Source organism: Erpetoichthys calabaricus, chromosome 9 (genome assembly GCF_900747795.2).
Source record: "Erpetoichthys calabaricus chromosome 9, fErpCal1.3, whole genome shotgun sequence".
Taxonomy (NCBI): domain Eukaryota; kingdom Metazoa; phylum Chordata; class Cladistia; order Polypteriformes; family Polypteridae; genus Erpetoichthys; species Erpetoichthys calabaricus.
In genome coordinates, this window is record NC_041402.2 from 197,134,062 (window position 1) to 197,156,996 (window position 22,935).

At 49.0% G+C, this 22,935-nt stretch overlaps 1 protein-coding gene across 1 annotated transcript; it reads right to left on the bottom strand.

Moving 5' to 3' along the window:
• Window positions 1-90: 90 nt before the first annotated feature.
• znf319b (zinc finger protein 319b) lies at window positions 91-15,632 on the bottom strand. The gene is made up of 2 exons (XM_028808855.2): window positions 15,145-15,632; window positions 91-2,994 (listed from the first exon to the last, which is right to left on the bottom strand). The coding sequence occupies exon 2, from the start codon at window positions 2,679-2,681 to the stop codon at window positions 858-860; it is 1,824 nt and encodes a 607-aa protein (XP_028664688.1). The 5' UTR covers window positions 2,682-2,994; window positions 15,145-15,632; the 3' UTR covers window positions 91-857.
• Between the last annotated feature and the right edge of the window lie 7,303 nt (window positions 15,633-22,935).

Genomic DNA, 22,935 nt, shown 5'->3' on the forward strand with positions numbered 1-22,935 from the left:
ATCACCCTGGCATCTGCAGGGCACCCGACCTCCTGCATACCAGTCCGTGGCCCTGCTGGCCGAAGCCCCGCCCTCAAACCCGAGGCCATCTTCTTGAAAAAGGTTTATTTGTTAGTGCTATGAATATGAAATGCTACATAGAGATCATTTAGTTGAATGTACATCCATCGCAACACGGTAGGCGCTAACATCTCGTCACAAACTACGGCTGAAACAACTCAAAGGGGTACACATTCTCTGGCAATGGCTACGGAGAACCACTTACACGGGGCATCAAAGACAAAGGTGTGCATGCTCTACGAAGATGAGGGAACGTCTGGGCGTCTGTACATGGACAACAAAGGTCAGCGGGCCAGAGGGATGCCAGTCCTGCCCTCGTGGCCCTTCTCTGTACTGCATCTCCGATGCCTGGGAATAGAACAGGAAATGACTTTGCCACCTGCACGCTCCTCGGCGCAGATATGTGGAGGCCCGTGGGCAACACGAAAACGTTAATGAGGGGGGCCGAAACGAAACTGGCGGGAGCAGAATGCAGCTTGGGTCCTGCACCGGCATTTGACGCGTCAGGGCTTTCTGGGCACCGCTGCCCTCCGGACGTGCAGGACCCTAACGCTCACAAGGGGGTCCATCCAAAGGTGGCACTTGAGCTTCCAAAGCACAGCAAGTCCCGGCTGCCACCTGGCACGCTTTGGTCAGTCCGTCAGGTCAATGAGGTGTCCCTTTGGAGCCCACCATGGTTTTCCCTTCGGGCTACGTGTGTGTGTGTGTGTGTGTGTGCGTGCCACCTCACCGGGCCGGGTGGGATTCTGAAAGTTCAGCAAGTCAGCGGGAGGCAACAAGCAGAGAAAGCGGGCCACTCACTGTATGCAGGGCGGCACCGAGTAGCCCCCGCCCTCGGCCGTGTGCTGTACGCTGTGCTCCTGCAGCGCCCCCAAGTCCCCGAAGCGCTCGCCGCACCACACGCACTTGAACTGGGTCTCGCGTGCGTGGACGCTCTGGTGCTTGGCCAGGTGCTCGCGCTGCTTGAAGCCCTTGTCGCAGCTGGGACACTTGAAGGGCTTCTCGCCGGTGTGGACCCGCCGGTGGCGCTGCAGGTCCGAGGCGTACTTGAATCGCTTCTCGCAGTCCGGGCACTTGAGCGGCTTCTCGCGGGCGGGGTCGCAGCGGTGCTGGACGAACTCCGAGGAGGAGAGGAAGCGGCGGTCGCACAGCGTGCACTTGAGGGGCTTCTCGGCGCAGTGGGAGCTCTGGTGCCGCTGCAGCGTCGACGACTTCTTGTAGGCCTTGCCGCAGACGTCGCACTTGTAGGGCCGATCGGCGCCCGCCGCGGCCGCCACCCCCCCGCACTTGTGCCGCAGCAGGTCGCCGGACTGGCTGAAGCCCTTCTGGCAGGAGGCGCACTTGAAGAGGCTCTCGATGCCGTGCACGTGCTGGTGGTAGAGCAGGTGGGACGGCTGCATGAAGCCCTTGTCGCAGAGGTTGCACTTGAAGGGCCGGTCGTGCGTCTTGTGGGTGCGGCGGTGGCGCACCAGGGCGTACTGCTGCTTGAAGCTCATCTGGCACTCCTCGCACTGGAAGGGCCGCTCCTCCGAGTGGGTGCGCTCGTGCTGGCGCAGGTCCGAGGGCCGCTTGAAGCCCTTGCCGCAGGTGGTGCAGCGGAAGGGCCTCTCCCCGGCCGGGGTGCACTGGTGGTGCAGGAGCTCCGACGACTCCTTAAAGTGCATCTCGCAGAGGTTGCATTTGAACAGGTGCTCGCCTGAGTGGGCGTACATGTGGCGCACCAGGTGGGAGCGGTGCTTGAAGCTCTTCTCGCAGGCGGCGCACTTGTAGGGCCGCTCGGCGCTGTGGGTCCTCTGGTGGTGCGCCAGGTGAGACGACTGGCTGAAGCTTTTGTCGCAGGCGTCGCACTTGTAGGGCTTCTCCCCGGTGTGCACGCGCTCGTGGCGGGACAGCTCCGACAGGTGGCGGAAGCCCTTCTGGCAGATGGAGCACTTGTAGGGCCGGTCCGGGGACGAGGCTTCGAACTCTGTCGGGGCGGAAGCGCCCACGACCAGGGCCCCCGCCGCCACCGCACTGGCGCTGCCGCCTACGACCGCCCCTGAGCGGTCGGGCACCTCCGCCGAAGGCTGCTGCGGGTTGCTGGCGGAGGAGGTAGGGGTGGTGTTGCCCGCGCCCGCCGAGCTGGGTCTGTACGTCTTCTCGCAGATGGAGCACTTCATGGGGTTTCCGCTGCTGTGGGCGTTGTGGTGCTGCGCCAGCGACGTCAGGAGGGAGAAGCCCATCTTGCAGACCCCGCAGACGAAGGGCTTCTGCTCCACTTGCACGCACTGGTGCTCCAGCAGGTCGGTGGCTTGGTGAAAGATCTTGAGGCACTGGGTACACTGGAAGGAGCGGTCCTGGTTCACCATGCACTGATGCTCGTGCGGATTGGCGAGGTGGGAGATGTCGTGGCCGCAGGCTCCACACTTGTGGCTGCCCTCCCCAACCTGCAAGGCCGCTTGCTGCCCCTGAGCGCCGCCGGCATGGGACTGCTGCTGCTGTGCCGCCTGCTGCTGGAGGGCTGGATCGGGCTGCAGGACGATTCCGTAAACCGCACACCCGAGTGCGTTCTCGGCGCCCGGAGGAATAGCGTGGACCACCGGGGGCGTCGCCACTGCGTGCTGCTGCCAGGCCTCCGTCATCCTGGCGCGAGTGTGGGAATGCAGCGTTCGCAAGGTCTATACACTAGATCATCGAGTGCTCTTCCTTCATGCGGGCACTTCAACAAGCTTAAAAAGGTGCCATGGCAGCAAGGGGGCAACTGGTGCCACTTAACTGATGCTTCGCTGCTGTGCCCCAATGGTAACCGGCTGCAGGCCTCGAGATGGCAACCATCACCTCTTGGTCTCAAATCTTTGAACGATGAGGCAGCGACCTTCCGGGTTCCTTCTCAGCGTCGCGGCCTGCGCTGGCCTGTCCTCCCTCGCCTCGGCTTCAGCTCTGGTGTGGCACGTTCTGTGGAGAGAGCACAAACATGGCAGAGTTAGACGTTAGGGTAGGGGACTGCCAGCGATACTGGCAAACATTGGGGTCACGCGCCCACCGAGGAGCCGTCTGCTGATCTCACTGGCTGTGGTTCAGGGGCACGCGGCTTGGCGAACTGTGTGACACTGGCACTTTATTGTCGGCAGTGACACATAAAAACTTACGCGAGTGCCACCCAAGGGTTAAGAGCAGAGGGTCGCAGGGCCAGTTTGGTTGGTTAAGCCCCTGCCCAAGCCGGGCTGCCAGCTCCCTTTACGCAACTCAGCCTTTCACAACAAGACGGTCCTCTGAGCTACAGAGCAGCAGGGGGCCCATTTCTTACCCAAACCAAACTGGCCCTGCGCCCCTCTGCTCTTAACCCTCGGGTTTCCTGCAGAGTCCCACCTGTGGCACTCGAATCGCCTTCCACACGGTCAGGTTAGTGTTGGTGCATTGGGAGATCTCCGAGTGCCAGCTGCGATGGCACATTAATAAAATAGAAGATGACAATCTAATCCGCTCAATTAGCCCAGCGCGGGATGCCAGATTGTTGCGATGCACTCTGAACTCTCCCACTCCTTTACAGAAGACCCGCCACACAAGTACCAGCCTTCCCTCGCATGCCACTCGTACATCTGCTTGCCCACGAAGCTCCATCAGCGCCTATATACTTCCCGGTGGCTGTGCCCGTATGTGCACGCTGCCAGGCTCGGCTCCACTCCACCCACGTCAAGCTTAGAAGGCTCTCAATGGCCTCCATCTTGTTACGTCCGCTCGCCCTCGTTTGCTCTGTAAGGCGTCCTGTGATGTTGGTCGCCCTTTAAATGAGAACATCTTGAAAATGTCACAAAAAAGCAAAATTCGCCCACCATCCACGGCTGAGACTCACGATGGAGCAGTGCAGTATGGGAGTGGGCGACGCGGCTAAAAATAATCTTCATGACAATAGCAATCACCAGCACAACGGTAAAGGAGCATTTCACTGCTGTGGACGGCCAAGGGATGAGACCCAAGACGGGCACACCCATCGGGCCACACTGCCCGTGGGTGGAGGCGCCGAAAGACGAGAAAAGCTCTCCAGTGGAGGGGACTGTAATCCCAAGAAATTAACAAAACACAAAGCCCACAGTAAGGGGTCGTGCCTGGATGAGAGTGGAAGCTGCAATGCGGTGTCACGGCCCCTCGGGGGGCTACGATTCTGAAAAGCATGTTATTTGAGCCAGCGTTGGTGAATTTACAGGGCGCGACTGATGAACCAGTCAGTCTCGACGCCGAGCCATGCTGGGCAGCAGCAGTTAAGTGAAGGAGGCCCAGCAATTCCACCCACTTCTGGTGGTTAGTGCACTGAAGCCCACCCTGGTGATGTGCCCCCTCGCCTGCTCCACACACACACATATTTCTTTCCTTGGGCCCACTTTCTGCTGCAGAACAGCAGCAAGCAGAGCAGCAACATCTTGTGCCACAGAAGTGGCCACCGTGACTGGGGTCTGCCACCTGACGCAGATCCAACTTGATGTCCCAGTCCAGAGTGGGATCGGCTTGTAGCAACACTGGCTGTCGGATTCCCGTCCCCCGATTGTGTTGGGAGGACAAACTCCAGTTGACTTTGCTCAAGCGACTCTTTGGGCTTTGAACTGCGTGGGCTCACCCTGCAATGGGCAAAAAGAGGGCACGGCAAGCTCAGAATGGGGCATTGACATCAGCCAACCTGAGCAGTGCTGGCACCCAGTGCTGTTCCCGTGTGCACATCCACTCCTCCGTTTAACTTCGTGTTACCAACGCACTTCAAGACCACCCGGTCTACAACTTCCTGCCAAAGGGGACCCCCACTTCGCAACCTTGGAAAAGATGGTCCAAAAACATGGGGGCAAAGGAGTCATTCTGGAATGAGTGTGCAGCTACGGTTTGTCACGAGGGGCTCTGCCAGGTTTGAACGCATCTCACAGCCCGATAAGCGAGCTGCGGCTAACGTCACATCGCGGGCGACATCGGAGCACTTTGGTTATTATGGGCTGTGGTAAAGACACCCCCTTCAGCTACTGCTAAAGTGGAGACTGCAAATCACAATGCACTTCACCACACGGCATAACACACACAAAGATCAAGAAAATGGTTAATTTCTGCGCCAGGGCACCGCTCACTGCTTGGCAGAACACACATGGCGCCCGTCACTCCAGCCAGGATTCCCATCAGCCCACTGCCCCGTGAGAGGGCACTGCAGTGGTGACACAGCCAGTATGAGCCTGTATATCGCCTGTCACCGTCACACGCTGAGAAGGTGAAGGAGAGCAGAGTACCCACATTCGCCCGAGTGACAGTCCAACATTCACTTCACCAAGAAAACGTCGTATTGATTATGGAGGACAGGCCGCGATTCACTTCTGCTTCCTCCAAACTGTAAATGGACACGGGGTGTCCGCTCCCGTTTGGTTCTCCTTTTCTACACACTTTTATCACAACGTCAATGACCCTCAAAAAAAAAAAAAAAAACAGCCTGGCAGAGCTCAGGAGAAACATCAGCACTGATCACTGAACCCATAACGGCATCTGTACTGGTATGTGCGACATCCCCAAAGACACGAGCCTCCGACTCGAATCTGAGCATGTGGTGACCTGTAACACCTGAATGGGCGCCCACATGGAGCTGACGCCAGTCTGATACGGGCAGCTCTACTGGCAGCCCACTAAGCTTGCTGTTTCAGACTAGTAATTGCCTTTCCAGCTGGGAAAAAATAATCAAGCATTCCATAAATGACTGAAACCACCCAACACTGCGCCATCACTCAACACCTGAATCAAATGGTTTTCGGTTCACGCCCAGTAATCCATCTTCAATCTGGCGGGCACACAGTGATCTTGTCATTCTATTAGAAATTGATTGTGTCCTACTAGTGTTGGGTTAGACTGGTGTGGATTTAGAATCGATGCCAGCTTTTGGACGTCAGCGCTGGCACCAAACCAGTTCCAAAGCAAACGACAGGCAGCCCCTCATCCTGTGCCACTGCTTCACTCCTCCGGCCAGAAACACGCCAGCCTCACTGCTTCGCCAAAGGCCTTCCACAAATCGTTAGCAGGAGTCTGGGACACGGAGACTGGGCTGCTGCTGCTGGTGGTGGTCTCTCTATGGGTGTGGGTGGGCGTCCCCCTTACTGATTCAAATACAATACAAAATGCATAATCAGTTTAACAGAGTGGGGGTCCCGTTGGAGTTAATAAACTCTCCCATTTTAAAGATGGCGCTTTTCTGTACTCCCCAGTGCCGGTTTACCACGTGACCCCACTGATGACGTTCCTCTCCTGTACCTGGCACTGAGAACAGTTAAGTGCACCAAATGGAGGTTGGTATCTCACGTGCCGCCTCGCAGTTAGGAGACCCGCCTGGGTTCGCTTCCTGGGTCCTCCCTGCGTGGAGTTTACATGTCCTCCTCGTGTCTGCGTGGGTTTCCTCCCAAAGACATGCAGGTTACGTGCATTGGCGATCCTAAATTGTGCTCGGTGTGTGTGCCCTGCGGTGGGCTGGCGCCCTGCCCGGGGTTTGTTTCCTGCCTTGCGCCCTGGATTGGCTCCAGCAGACTACCGTGACCGTGTACAATGGATGGCTGGATCTCACGTGCCACTCCTCAAACTGCCCCAGCACTTACAAAAAGCCACACATATTCAGAAACGTCTGTGCTGTCACATCGGCCTGTCATGATGGGACTCAAAACTGAAATTCAGAAGTGAAAACAACAAGCAGCAGCCCCTAGTGGCACTCTTACACACATCACAAGCGCGGGGCCATCAGCCAAGTGCCACACTCATAAGCACTTTGTGACAATAATGACGACGTAGAGGAGCGCGCGCCACCACAACGCACTTGTAAAGGCTTAAGCTTCTCCCTGTAGCTGCTCTCGTGGCTCTCTGTCCTCACAAGGACCCCAAGGTTCAGATAACAAGACCACGACAGGGCAAAGTAAAAGAGCGGACAAGAGGTCGGCAGCGGGCTTGTGTTATTGTTGTGGGGGCACCGTGAACACCTCGGCATTCAGAACAAAAAGCCTGTCGCTTTACCAAGTGAGGGTCCGCACAGTCGTCTACTTCTCTTCTCCTTTACAGATACAGCAGTATTTTAGTGACGGCTGAATGAATATTTTTAATTCCACCTCATTTTGTGTCAAGCTGGCAGCCACAGAAGATGTTGGCTCTTTAAAGAAGGGATTGTTGTAATAAAATGAAAACCATTATTTTTCCATTGGCTTTAATAAGGAGCTCTCAGCATTAAACAACAGCCAGGGATCTCAGGTTGAAGAGTGAAGGGGACACAATCAGAAGCAAAAGGGTACATTGAGGGCACCGGAAAAGCAAACTGTCCAAGTACACTGGAAAAAAAGAAAAAGAGGCGACCGTGTGATGGGGACGCTCGGCTGACCACTCAAACTTAGGACATGGCTCTTCGTGGAAGTGAAGTGCAGAACCCTGCAGCCTTACATGGCACGTCTGGTAAAAAAAAACAGAGCCCTTCGTTTAGAAGTGGATGCCAGCTTTTGCATTTGAATAAGACCCTAAAAAACACATTTGAATTCAACTCAAACAGCAACGTTCGATCCGATAGCCCCCATTCTGACACTTCACTCACAGAGCGCCACTGACACTCTAAGGGATTTTCCCATCTGTAATTTATACGGATAATCCGTTTTAATCTCCCAAAGTCAACAGCACCCATGCGACTGTCCTGGGTGTGGTAGTCCCAGTAAAGCGCTCAGGGCGTCTATGGCTTTGTATCTGTAATGTGCTCTTATGCTGCTGTGTGTTTGGTTGTTCTCAAAACTTCCACGACTTTCTCCTTGGAGAGTAACTGCACATATTTCAGAGTTTTTACAAGCAGACTGACCAAGGTAGCGGTCTGTGGCGACTGTGGAGCTCCATCCAGACTGTCGTGTGTCATCACCAGCGCCTTGAAGGGTTGGTTCACTTCCATGAGTGCTCAGAACGCCTGATAGCCGTTTGGCCAACAAGCTCGAGTGGTGCACCCTCACAAATCCCATCCTCTGCTGTGTACACACATAACCTCGACCATCTCTAAGTGGACTCCATTCTTCTTGAAGTTTTAAACGATTAGAAAAGCCAGTAAAACACCACCAGGCTCTAACACTGAACCCAAAAGTCCAACTCTGAGCTGACGTGCTGATGCATTAAACTGGAAAGGTGAGCTCCAGTGTTTGCTGTCACACAACGCGTCAAAACTTGTCATGTGCTGAAAATCAGGCTGACCAGCCAGAGCGTGAGCGAGTGCGGGTATGTGCCTCAGCAGGCCTTCCGACGGGTTGGCATCGCCTACCTTGTGTCGCTGGGATAGACTTCTGCTCCCCTATGACCCTGAATTACACTCAGCAAGTCTCTTTAAATTTTGAGCTATAATCATACGTTGCCAACAGTCACTCAGCCAAACACCAAGGGTACCAAGCGGTCGTCGCACTTGGCCAGGTGGCACCTTCTGGGCCTTACTATTTACAACAAATTCCTACTTGCAGGAAACAGAAAGCAGCCAGCACAGCATCATTTCTCTCGGAAGCAAGCTGGCCATTACATGTCACATCTTTGAGCACTCGTACATTTGAAGGCTTCTGTATTCACCTTAACAGTAGAAGAGGCTCCTGCTCCACAGACCCTGAAGAAGCAGGCTGAGAGAAGAACCAACCGACTGCATGTGCAGGTTTAGGAAACAACTCAGTGCTGACCGATAGCAAATAGAGCAACAAATGTGATGAATACAAAGTGTGGAAAATGACAACGAATTTACGAAGGCTACTAAAGAGACAAAGTCAAACCTCTGCTGCTCACCGTGTCAGATGCTGGCTAATAACGAATGAATGCCACAAACTGCTGCACCTACTTTCAGCACGGACAGCGCGTCACACAAACCTGCCATTTCTACATAAAATAAAGAGTGGCGATAAATAAGAGCAAGCAAAGGAAACGAGAGCCCTCGGACACACAATGGTTACGGGCACCAGACACACTGGCACAAGTGCATCAGCGGCAGCCAAAAAAAACCATTCAGCTGAAGTAGTAGGAAACGGAGCATTCAAAAAAAATACTTTTTAAAAACCACAATTATATTAAGTTGCAAAGTGTACTAAAAAGTAAAACACAAGCCTCTCATCCATCACTCGTAAAACAAAAGGCTTTGTTGAGATTTTAAGAAGTGTTTTTTGAATGTTGGTTGATGAAATGCGCCCACGCTTTGATTTTACGAGTGATGGATGAGAGACTTGTGTTTTACTTTTTAGTACACTTTGTAACTTAATATAAGCGTGGTTTTTAAAAAGTGTTTTTTTATATATATATTATTTTCAACTTTTTAGTCTTGGGTTTGTTTTAGTATAATTTTGTAATCAACATTTTAACACTTCCTTTAATATTTCTATTCATTACTAGCGCCATCTATTGGTGAAATCTTGAACTATTCTTTATATGAAAATTTCATTTCTTAATTAACATGGACTAATTGATCAATTAATGAAAGTGACTGGTAAGTGTGCCAAATTTCAAGTCATTTGGACAATAAGAAGTGGGTTAAATATCGATTACGAGATTAGTACCAGACACTAGTGCTGGGAGGTACACCAGTTCATACCGAAAACAGTTTTCTATTTTTGTTATGATATGGATATTTCTTATACCGCAATACCGGTTTAAATAGCCTAAACAACGTTCAGAATGTGGCGCAGTGGGAAACGGTTTAAGGGGGGACTTTTTTCACTGCTAAACGGAGTACATGTGTTAGTGGAGGTATTGAGCGGTGAAAATCGACAGAGAACATTCTTATGGAAGCTGTAGCAGACGATAAAGTTGAACCTGATGACACAGAACAAGTTTTGCCGAAAAAAGGAGCCACGTCTGTTGTCTGGAGATTTTGGTTTTAAAAGGTCGGATGTGGACCAAACAACTCTTTACTGCAAATGCTGTGGAGCTAAAGTTGTCGCCACAGGCGGTAACACGAGCAATTTGCTGCACCACCTTAGCCACAAACATGCTTTGGAGTACCATGAATGTATGGAACTAAGACTGGCACCCTCCTCATCCTCAGGTAAAACTGAAAAAGTGAGGGGACACTCGAGTCAGACGTCACTTGTAGACGCATTTGCTAGAGATACTAGACATGACAAAAAAAGCAAGCGGTGGATCGAGATAAGCAACGCCATTACAATCCATATAGCTAACGTGTCAGTGGACGGAGATTGGTAACATTAACAGAAAGTGGAGTTGGGTTACAAACAATATTTACTCTTTATTCCTTTTCTAAGACGTGTTCAGTGCAGTACAACTTTTGACAAACACCTCCGGATATTTTACTAAGTCGAAATGCCTCTTTGGGTGGTTGAAAATATGTTGTCAAAATTTAAATTAAAGTGGTTTGCAAAATTGTTCAATAAAATGGTTCTGTATTTTGACTGCAACTGTCATGCAATGTGATTCCTTCTCTTCATTAGTGGCACCCCCTTGAAAACTATCACTTTATGGGGCCATGCGGACCTCTATTAATACGTGTGTGCACATTCAAATGTTTTTTTGTACAATGTACGATTCTCATGACAGTGGAGTACGTTATTCTTAGCCAGTCTACTGCGGTAATTGCAGTGGAAAATGTGGTTAACATCCACTCATGCATGGGAAAAAAACACCGTCGAATACTGTGAAACTGGGAGAATTTTGAAAAATACCGTGATATAGAATTCTGATCATACCGCCCAGCCCTACCAGACACCAAACAGGTGAAGTTAAAAGAAGTGAGGTAATAATAAATAATAAAATGAAGGATCCACGGGGTCTGACTGGACCCTGACTGTCAAGTGACAGACACGGCGGTCAGCCAGCCAATGGGCAGCTTACAACAGCGGGGCACACAAGAGCACTCGCCTCATCAGCTACTTTTATATTTGAAATATTTCATAAAAAACCCAAGGTGTGAGCTCACTGCCCTGAGCTCCACGTGTCAGAACTTGTCCCCGGGCCTTTACTACTTCCCAAGAACGGTTAACAAATATTTCACGTAGTAGTAATATTTTACTCAGTGTAAATACACTCATGTGCATCACAGCACACTTTTTCTGTTCAAATCTACTGAATAATAAAGTCAACACTAAAAATAAAGCAACCAAACAGACGTTACAGTTGGGCCGACTCCATCGACTGCATGCTGTTTCAGCTCCAGGCCTTGAAGTTGTGTCTTAGGCGAGCGATTCATTTCGGCACCTGAGACCAGCAAAGAGCCTCCAAACTTCAAGTCATCGGCAGACAGCAGTGGAAAAATCAAAAAGCTCCGGCTGCTCTCCAAACCTGTGCTTCAAAGGACAGAAAGCCAACTTCAGGTTTCCAGCGGCCTGGCAGGGGTACCCACTGTCCCCGGCTCCTGCTCCCTTGTTAATAAACCAGACCAGATACTGTTAAGCACTCTCCACCTTGCACTTTTTAACTTGCACTGTGTTTTTATCACTCTTTAATTAATATTGTTTTTATCAGTATGCTGCTGCTGCTGCTGGAGGAGTATGTGAATTTCCCCTTGGCGATTAATAAAGTATCTATCTATCTAATAACATAAAAACATGTAATGCCACAAAATGTCCCACTAAAGCACATTCCACAAACACACGTGCTCATAATCCTCCACCCACTCCCTGAAACGCCATTTTCCAACTTCAACATTACTGTCCCAAGCCAAATGTGCTTCACGTGCCGTGCGGGTTCTTTCGCAGATTGCATATCATTGTGAGTTGTTGTTATACTTTTTAGTTTCTTGGTTTCACCAACAGCTTCTCTCTTTGACTCGGTCATCTGATCCTCCAACCCTACACTAAAACAAGTTAGGATCTAACATACCAACAAGACTGGCATTCTACTAACTTCCATTTTGCCACCACTGCCAAAAATTGCACAGAAAGACCATTGAACCACAGCGTGACCAGCAAAAACCACCAAATCAACTTCTCTTCACAGCCATGTGATCAGTTTGAAGTAGACGGCCGCAATGCTAAAACCAATCACAACAGGTACGAGTGTGCATCTGCTGAACATTTCCACATGGGCTTAAACTCAGTTACTTCTGAGTATTATAGGAGGAGGCTTTTAGAATTCAGTGCCCACCTGCCCTCATGTCCTCTGCAGGAATATTAAACCTGAGGCCCTGCTCAGCAGTCATGAACCTCCCGACCACTCAGACAGGCACAACTTTCTACCACAGTTCTTACTGGACGGCTGGCATACAAGACAAGTGATGCTGCACACCTGACTTTAGCATTTGTGGCTGCACCTTGAGCACGGAAAAGGTGCTACATAAATAAAATGTATTATTACAACTCCAAAATGTGTTACCTTATATCTGAATGCTGTATATCAGAGCTGACATTACAACATGGAAGATCAACTCTTGGCAACAGAAAACAGGACACCCGGCTACAAGTGAATCAATAGCAGGCAGTGATGTACCGATCAATCAGAAACTTAAAGGTGGAGGCAGCCAAACTGTTTACAGCGGCTCAAATGTCTGATGAATCGATCACTCAAGTAAAAGCACACTGCTGGCAAGTTAATATCGGACAAAGTGCAATTACGCTTAAAAAAGTCTGCTGGGATCTCATGAGACACCGCAAGTCCTAAACCACTGGGCTCACTCTTGCTTCCTGCCCTCCTTTAACACAACACTTCACACCATTTCAAAGCTTAAATCGTGTGCAAAAAAATTGGAAATAAAACTATTGGTACACCATACCCTGAAGAATGACTGTGACACTTAAAAACCCAACAACATCACAAACGTGATCCTCTAAACCATACCAAACTTGTGGATCTCGTAACATCGCACGGCAATTTGCAGCAGGTTCCTAAGTAGTCCGGCAGGAGTGGTGCCTCCTAGGGTTCTGGAGACCAAGAGGGGCTGCTCAATGAAATAAGCCCCCCACCAAACCAAGTGCACCCTGTGGATCGCTCACCTGTAACAGCAGTTTAGGACAAATTAAGCAACTGCTCAATCAGCAGATGACGCACTGCAGGAACTCACACACATATGAGCTTTTAGAACTGAGGCACTTTAAAAAGTGTGCTTACCTTTTTGAGCCAAAGATGTTCACATCAAGAAATCGCCAATAAAACAGAATTAATTGTGTTAAATGCAGAAAGGCAGAGAATACTAACTTCTTTGACAGGACACTACTTAGAAGACAAAGTGACGCCACTGTGTAGAATATCAACTTTTAATGATCCAAAGCATGACAGTAAGGCCGACTTTGAATTGCTCATGCAAGGTCTGGTATGTCTGCAGTAAACAGTTATTACATTTGACATAACTAATCCACTAGGCAGATGTAAGAAGCCCCAGAATCTGGTTATGTACAGCTTCTTCTCTTGGAGTCTCAGACCACGCAGATAGGGCGTGCCTCTCCTTAGGTAGATTACACCTGCAGCCCCTGGATTCTCATTAAACGACCACCACTCACTTCTTATTTTGAAGAGTACAACATCAAGACCCCACCTGATAATGCCCTCTATTCCCTAAAAGAAGTGGTTACGCTATAAGCATTCACATTCTCAAAAGTGTTCTACAGCATTCTTCAAAAAACAGCATTTGCTTCCATTTGAAGACTAAAGGCAGTTAGTTTCACAACAAGTCTAACAAGAACAACAACGAATGAAAAATCCAGTGGCACAACACTGGCATGACTTCTTCCATTTCGATGGCAGTTTTTAATGCTGGACACGTTTTTTTTATGAAAAGGGTCCTCTCTCTTTCTATTTTTTTTATTTTATTTGTGTGTAACTGACAACAGTCAGCCAATCAAAATTCACCTTCTAAACCCAAGACAATGTGCAATGCAGCCATGGTGCTCAAATACCCAAAGAAACCCATAAAGCATATATGAAAGCATAAATTGTGTTTAACATCGAGCTGTCACTGCTTAACTATCTGCTTGGAAAACTAGGATGATAGGAACCCTCATGATTTAAGACTACATCACCCCCTTAAACCAGTCTGGCTATCCGTGAGCATCGCAATATAGCATTCAGGATAGAGAATATAACAATAGCTAACTTATCACTGTGCATGGATTTATTCACGACTGTCCTGAACAGCCCAATTTTCACGACCCACAAGAAGAAGGCGGCGGCCTAAGCAGAGCATCTGTGAACTTTGGGTGCTGAAGCCTGTTCAGGCGTTTTAATTTGCCCCCAAGTGTCCGGTCAAATCAATGAAAACTGAAGATGTCAACAGACGAGCAGCCAGGAGGAGGACTCCTCAGCCAGCGGACCCCCGGCGGTGTTAGCATTTGCACAGCTGCCTTGAACTGTCCAGCACGCATTCTTAAATTACCCAAATCTAGGCGCTACAACATCCTCCAATATATGCCATGTCTTTGTCTCTTTTCATAGGGAGTCCCTAATACCAGCCCCTCAACATCGCTACTGCTGCCTGGGGGCATCTCTTACGTTCAATAATAAATTTACGCCGGTGACAGACTTGGTGTGCAAGGTGTTATGTGACAAATTGAATCACATTGTATGAGATGTGCCGAAAGAATCGCAGTCTGCGTGTGAAGCGTGACCCATGAAGAGCGCTATATAAGGAACGAACTGGGATTGACCGCCGCGCTTTCACTCGGCCCTTCCGTAAGTGGCCCAGCTTGACCTTCCTCTCGGTGGGTCTCCCTGTCTCAGGGCGGTGTTGTTTTTAATTACGCTTTACTTCCACTTTAGAAGACCTACCGGTTTGCAGCCCGACCACGGTCGTGGGACCCGAGGGCTCTGGAATCGCCGTGGGCTTTGTCCCAATCCAGTGGGCTCTTGTGCCGAAAGGCCGGCCTGGCCTGCGCGTTGCGAGCTTCGCTAGCAGGGAAGCGCGTTCGTGCCCTAAAGCCAGGCGCTCGGGATTCGATGCAGGCCGGGATTCCTAGCCTCTCACATTCCGACAGAAAAGGCGCAAACGGAAAACAAGCGCTCGGTGTTTTCTAGGGATAGGGCCTGCCATCTTCGCCTCTCCTTATTTCCGCCTTTTCTCACTTTTTAAATGGCTCCCCGTGGGTCTGCCCGTCCCATTCGGTCGATCACGGGCCCATTCCACTGAACGGGGATCCCAAAACGCACGGGCCGAACGCGTCTCCAGCACCTCACCTGCGCCGCGAGTGTCGCCAAATGCAGCCGCCTTAAGGCCTGTTTGCTCGCCGCTCATCCGCGGACTCTCTTCTGAAGCTTGGCCGTCGAATGAAGCCTCGCCGCCTTGCGCCTTCTCTTCTGTGCCGGTCAGCTGCGTCTTGTCGCTACAGAGCCCTTAAAACCCTCGCTGAATTAGCGTCTCCGCCTGTGCTGTAGTGTTACTGCACACACTGTCCTAGAGTCACCATTATTCCTTTCCCTTTCCAGAGATGCGGCTGTCTTCGGGGAAAAGAAGCGACCAAAAAAGCCTACAACCCCATCCGCCGGCCCGGGAAGATGCATAGCGCATACGCTCCGTCCTGAAGCACGCCGCGGGAATCTGAATGGCGCGTAGAGCCCGGGTGTGCCGCGACACGGCGCCAGCCCCGGAACATGAATGAGGGAGCGAGCCGAGGAGAGTGCGCGCGACCGCCAGCCTGCCCGCCCGGGAGCGGGCATAAAGCGCAGCCTACAGGAAGCGAGCTTTGGGAGCGCGAGCTGGCCGGAGAGTCGCACGTTGGCTTCATTTGGGGGTCTCTGCGCAACGGTCATCCCCCTCCACAACTGGCTCCCACCTCACGTCCGAAGTGGCGCCAGTCCCCTCCGACTCTGGATTGGATGAGGCGGTTCAGAGAGGGTCATTTTCTCTTTCTTTTGGGGTGTTGGTTTTCTCCACCTTGCTGCCACCTCATAGCGTCTGCATGTGTGTACGTTTGGTTGTTCCGATAAATTGGCCCTGTGTGGGTGCATGTGACCCACAGTGGCCAGAGCTGGTGCCAGGCTTAATGACGCTGGGATAGGCTCTGGCCTGATGTGACATCGAATTGGATTAGGGGAGTTCAGACCACACATTGTTAATATAATAACATATGTAGAGAAAAGCCAAGCAAATGACCCCTTTTATTGGCTAACTAAAAAAATTACAATATGCAAAGCTTTCGAGGCAACTCGGGCCCCTCTTCAGGTAAGATGTAAAGAAACCCTTGTGATTACCATCACCAGCTTACCTGAAGAGGGGCCTGAGTTGCCTCGAAAGCTTGCATATTGTAATTTTTTTAGTTAGCCAATAAAAGGGCGTCATTTTGCTTGGCTTTTCTCTACATTATAATGGCTAACACGGTACAACACCCTAGTACTATAATAACATATAAAATAATCTGGCAACAAATTGGAATAAAACACAGTCATTGGAAGACTGCACAATCGGAGGAGATGGCTGTCACTACAACAGATAACAAATATATCTAAGAAAAAAGACGAGGAGCTTCAGTTTCCATTAGAAGATCCAAGAGAGGAGTCCAAGATGTCAGAAAGGGGGTGCCACTCGGCACAAGTGTAATGTAAAAAGATGGGGGATCGACAAGAGTTTGGGTCTTTCATGTTCATTTGGATGCCAGTGATGCTAAAATGTAGGTACTTAAACTCCACTGCATCCTTAGAAAAGTGTTAAGGATGACGGGATGAAGGATTGGAATCTTGTTCTCACCTCATAATAGTGACTTGGGACTCTGGCGGTGGTCTTTTGTTTGAATCTGTCAATCCATCCTGCAGAAGCACAGCTAAAGCTAACTTGTGGACTGTGGCAAATTCCGGATGGCCACTGGGTGAAATGAGTTTAAAATGGACCCAGCAAAATGACCGAAGCGAGGCAGTGCAGTGTCTTCATTGACTCGACATGAGACATCCGTCCATTATCCTGGCACGCAGGGACTAAGCTGAGCTAGGAATAGAGGGCAGCCCGTGTGGTGTGTGAGCTCACATGCCCATCTCTGTCCAAAACAAGCACATCCTGGCGCTCAGGCACTTTATGCCAGTCTTCATGTGTCTTTTATTCTCTTTAGGCACATTCAGTCTCCGTTTAGGTTCTTGACTTGACATTCACAAAGAGCACAGCAGGGTGCCCATGTGTAGGATACCCCTTGGTATGAGGATGTGGCTTTGTGAATGACACAGGAGTGAGGAACATGTGAGGTCAGCATTGTCCATTTATCTTTTAAAGCTGATATACAGTGGTGTGAAAAACTACTTGCCCCCTTCCTGATTTCTTATTCTTTTGCATGTTTGTCACACAAAATGTTTCTGATCATCAAACACATTTAACCATTAGTCAAATATAACACAAGTAAACACAAAATGCAGTTTTTAAATGATGGTTTTTATTATTTAGGGAGAAAAAAAATCCAAACCTACATGGCCCTGTGTGAAAAAGTAATTGCCCCCTTGTTAAAAAATAACCTAACTGTGGTGTATCACACCTGAGGTCAATTTCCGTAGCCACCCCCAGGCCTGATTACTGCCACACCTGTTTCAATCAAGAAATCACTTAAACAGGAGCTGCCTGACACAGAGAAGTAGACCAAAAGCACCTCAAAAGCTAGACATCATGCCAAGATCCAAAGAAATTCAGGAACAAATGAGAACAGAAGTAATTGAGATCTATCAGTCTGGTAAAGGTTATAAAGCCATTTCTAAAGCTTTGGGACTCCAGCGAACCACTGTGAGAGCCATTATCCACAAAATGGCAAAAACATGGAACAGTGGTGAACCTTCCAGGAGTGGCCGGCCGACCAAAATTACCCCAAGAGCGCAGAGACGACTCATCCGAGAGGTCACAAAAGACCCCAGGACAACGTCTAAAGACTGCAGGCCTCACTTGCCTCAATTAAGGTCAGTGTTCACGACTCCACCATAAGAAAGAAACTGGGCAAAAAACGGCCTGCATGGCAGATTTCCAAGACGCTAATCACTGTTAAGCAATAAGAACATTAGGGCTCGTCTCAATTTTGCTAAGAAAACATCTCAATGATTGCCAAAGACTTTTGGGAAAATACCTTGTGGACTGATGAGTCAAAAGTTGAACTTTTTGGAAGGCAAATGTCCCATTACATCTGGCGTAAAAGGAACACAGCATTTCAGAAAAAGAACATCATACCAACAGTAAAATATGGTGGTGGTAGTGTGATGGTCTGGGGTTGTTTTGCTGCTTCAGGACCTGGAAGGCTTGCTGTGATAGATGGAACCATGAATTCTACTGTCTACCAAAAAATCCTGAAGGAGAATGTCCTGCCATCTGTTCGTCAACTCAAGCTGAAGCGATCTTGGGTGCTGCAACAGGACAATGACCCAAAACACACCAGCAAAAATCCACCTCTGAATGGCTGAAGAAAAACAAAATGAAGACTTTGGAGTGGCCTAGTCAAAGTCCTGACCTGAATCCAATTGAGATGCCTATGGCATGACCTTAAAAAGGCGGTTCATGCTAGAAAACCCTCAAATAAAGCTGAATTACAACAATTTTGCAAAGATGAGTGGGCCAAAATTCCTCCAGAGCGCTGTAAAAAGACTCATTGCAAGTTATCGCAAACGCTTGATTGCAGTTATTGCTGTTAAGGGTGGCCCAACCAGTTATTAGGTTCAGGGGGGCAATTACTTTTTCACACAGGGCCATGTAGGTTTGGATTTTTTTTTCTCCCTAAATAATAAAAACCATCATTTAAAAACTGCATTTTGTGTTTACTTGTGTTATATTTGACTAATGGTTAAATGTGTTTGATGATCAGAAACATTTTGTGTGACAAACATGCAAAAGAATAAGAAATCAGGAAGGGGGCAAATAGTTTTTCACACCACTGTAGCTGTGGCGGGCATTGTCCTTGGCAGTGACCGGAGCAACATATGCCAGTCTGGAGTGGTGTAGCTTCTACACTCTTGATTTCTACTCCTTGGCCCACTTCAGTGTCATATCCATATTTTTTTTTTTTTTTTTTTTTACAATTATTCATTTGGTATTGGTGAGGGCATGGTCACTTTCCTTGGCAACCACCACATCTTCTAGAAGAAAACTTTTTAAACACAAGTCATGGGCCAAGTACCATGCCTCAAAGTGATTCACTTATTAGCCATTAAAAATATGGATAATAAATGTCTGGCAGCAACAAGGCAGGAGGGAGAGCATCGAAGGAATAGCAAGTGGCAGTGGATGGTAAGAAAAACTCGCTCTCGCTCTTGGACTGTCCTGGGGAATTCCTGTCACGTTCACTTTCAAGTTGTTATAACTCCGCCAGGGTTCCTCCCCTAAAATGTCTCATTTTTGTCGATTTTGTTTGTGCTTTATGTTGCCGGAGTGGATTATTTAGTTACATGTGCCAGTGTGTATTCTGCTGTGCCCCTTGGCTGTTGTCTGTGATTCCAAATTTAACTTTCCCAAAACCCAGGGTCCATTGCGGTTCATTGTGGTAGTGGGGAGATCTCCTGTGTCTATTGCTTTTTTGATTATTCTGATTTTCTGGCTTTTCGTTGCCCTTTTGCTGTGTTTTTTGGATTTGCGGCTGGCATTGTGTATTGAGCCCGTCTGTTTTGAAGGTATTGCCTTCTGTGCCTTTGTGCTCCATGGAGATTTATTCTCTCTTCATATCTTTGATACCAAAATTGATCAAATTGATCACAGTTTCCCCTCCACACGACGGCTCTTCTCTGTGTACTTAATGGTCTTCTCCGGTCTGCAGATCGCAGTTCACTTCATATTCTCCTCCTTCTTGACGTCAGTGCAGAGTTTGACGCTTTTAATCACGAAATCCTCCTGTCGCGTCTCTCTGCTGTCGGGGTCTCTGGCTTAGCCCTTCAATCATATCTTTCTAATAGGCAACAGTTTGTCACACTCGGCCGACAGAAATCCTTCACCTCACCTGTGTCACGTGGTGTCCCTCAGGGTCCAGTCCGTTACTCTTTCTACTTTATATCCTTCCTTTGGCTCAGGTTATTGGCAGACATGGCCTTAACTTCCACTGCTATGCAGGCGATAGACAGTTCTATCTTAGGACAGACTCGCCTCCCAGCACATGCACTGATCTTCAGCTATGAATGGAAAATCCCTTTCTCAAACTTAATGCCAGTGAAACTGAAGTGTTACTGGGAGGCCCAAACTCCCAACTTTCTAAGGCATCCAACTTCTCTGTTTCTGTTGATGGTCCACTCGTCACACCTGCTCCTGTTGTCAGAAATCCTGGTGTTTTGTTTGATTCATCACTTAACTTTGAGCTCCACAGTTGGTCTCTTTCCAACATTTCATTCTATCATCTCCATCACGGTGCCCGCCTCTGTCCATTTCTGTCCTTTAATGAAGCTCAGACTCTGGTTCATTGTCTGATAACATCTTGTATGGATTCCTGTAATTCCCCCTTCATTGGTCTCCTTGCAAAATCTGCACAGAAGCTCCAGTGCATTCAGAACTCGGCAGCCACACAAAGCGTTCTGCTCACGTCTCCCCTCTTCTCTCCCAACTTCACTGCTTCCATCAAAGATCACGTTCAAGATTGTGCTTCTCACCTTCAAAGCCCTCCATAACCTTTGCCCTCCTCTACCTTACTCAGCTCCTTACACTCCTTGTCATTCTCTCAGGTCCTCACTCCGTCATCTCCTTACTGTCCCACACACATCGGACAGACTCTCCACCCTGGACAGTCAGGCAGCTCCTTCAGTGTTATGGCTCGTCTTCCACAGTCTCTCTGAATTTGCTCCTCCTTAAATCTCAACTCAAAACTTTCTTCTTCAATGAACTTTTGTGTATGTAAAGCGACCTTAGGTTTGTGAAAGGCGCTCTATAAATACAATCTTCTTCTTTGTTTTCTTCTTCTTCATCTTCTTCTTTGTCGTCTTCTTCTTCTTCTTGTTTAATAGAGTTTTTGTTAAAATGAGCCTTTTTATTTCTAAAGATTCTTCATTGCCCTGCTTTGTACTGGCCAGGGTTTGATTGTATTTCCCCCTCTAGTGGGCATTTTGAGTATTTTTTTGGGCCTGACATGTTGAGGAATTCTCTCGCCCAGTGTTTCTTAAACGATGGCCTGTGTAATGTCTGACCTTGAGTTGTGCATCACAACAGCACTGAATGGCAAAGGGGCTGTGAACGGTTTGCATAATGGCTTCTGATAGAAATCAGTGGTGATTCCCCGTGGGGACAGGGGACAGTGATTCTGCAAGAGTGATGGATTGCCTGGATGATTGTGGGTTGCGAAGATGGAAAAAGGCAAAATTGGGTCAAGAGAAAATAAAGTTTAAGACCCAGTGCTCTACTCCATAATAGGAGTGTCAAGAAGGACGCTCAAGGGTGCAAACAGTACAGCATCTGGCACAGGGGAGTTATCAATTCTGAGAGATGTTCGTAGCACAACAGCAGAATATATAAAGTACATGGTGCTGGGTCACTGCAGTCGGCGGCTGTGTGTCTGGAAGAGGTCCACACATACGATGGCAACCATGAAGAAAGCTGAGAACGCTAAGGAAACGGCAGCCTGCACGGAAGGGGGAGATGGCATCCTTAAATCCTCCTCCTTGGCAAACACATGGCATCGAGAGCCAACACCTTGGACTCTGCTGTTCAGTGCCCTCAGTCCCCTATGGGGCCCCACCTGAAGTCCTCCCAGAGTTTGAGCATCGTCATGAATCTCCTGTGCAAGCATGGATGCAGATTTGGAGACGTCCATCGACCTTGGAATTTGAATCCTTTCTTCGCCATACACAATTTCTTGTATTAGGAATTTTGTCATTTTTTGCATCCTTCTTTCCAGAGAGTTTTTGGGGTCAGGGTCAGCTATTTGTGTCATAAGGGTCTTGCTCAAGCATTCCTTCTGTCGCCGTCAGGATTTGAACCTTCTCGTTATCAGCCCAGCTCTTTATCCAGAGATCCACCATCTGTCATCTGTGAAATACAACACATTATGGGATGGGGAATCTCATAACACAGGTGTGTGCCGAGGATGGCCCTGATCCACCTGTGACATTTTTATTATTGGGTGTAGTGAATGACCACAGGGGCAGGTCAGAGAAGCAAAGTCCAGTGAAGAGGGATGGCTGAGGGCCCGTCTGCCTGTCTGTGGTCCTTAGGTGGCGACTGGAAGTGATGCTGCTGTAGGTGCTGTAGGTTTTCAGATGTTGCTCAAGATGCCTATCCATGCTGTATGGTCCATGGCAATGGTCCTTACCTGATCAAGGTCAAGGCGCTGGCTCTCCAAGTGTTTTTGGCTGCAGTTTGTTGTATTCTCCATTTACAGGAGTCGATGTGCTATGCAGTCCGAGCCCAATTGGCAGACGTGGCCAAACCATCTAAGCTGCCGCTGCTGGATTTGCTCGTCCTCGGTTGTTGCGGACGTGTTGTCCTGATGACTTTGTTTGGGATGCAATCCCAAAATGAATTGTGGAGAATCTGTGACAGGCATCGCCCCTGATATAACTGAAGTTGGCTCAGCTCCACATTTCTGACCCATAAAGCAAAATCGGCAGGATGAATATGCGGAAGCCATGAATTCTGGTGTTTAGGGTGATGTTGGTCTTCTTCCACAAGCACCACTTGAGTGAGGCACACGCTGCTGTGGCCTGTCCAGTCCTAATGTGGATCTCCACGGTTGAGGATGCTTTCTTCTCTTGGACCAGTGACCCCAGATACTTGAATTCCTGGACTTGTTCAAAGTGTAGTCCCTCAAGGTGGTCAATGGACTGCCACCCATCCGTCACTAGGACCTTGATCTTGTCAGCATTGATCTTTAGGCCCTATGACCGGGCTGTGCTGACGATAACATAGAGAATGTCAGTCGCCTCGGTGTCATTGTCTGCAAATACGGCCTTGAACATCAGGTCTGTCAGAAAGTGATCCTCCTCATATTGCACTCCACGCCTACCCTCCAGTGCCTTCCTCATGTGCGCATCAACCACTATGTTGTCTCCCTGGCGAACTCCAGTCTGGATGGAAAACTTTTCAGAGAGTTCATTTGTTTGTTT

Excerpts from the sequence above, each read along its gene's own strand:
- znf319b (XM_028808855.2), bottom strand. The coding sequence starts at position 2,681 with ATGACGGAGGCCTGGCAGCAGCACGCAGTGGCGACGCCCCCGGTGGTC.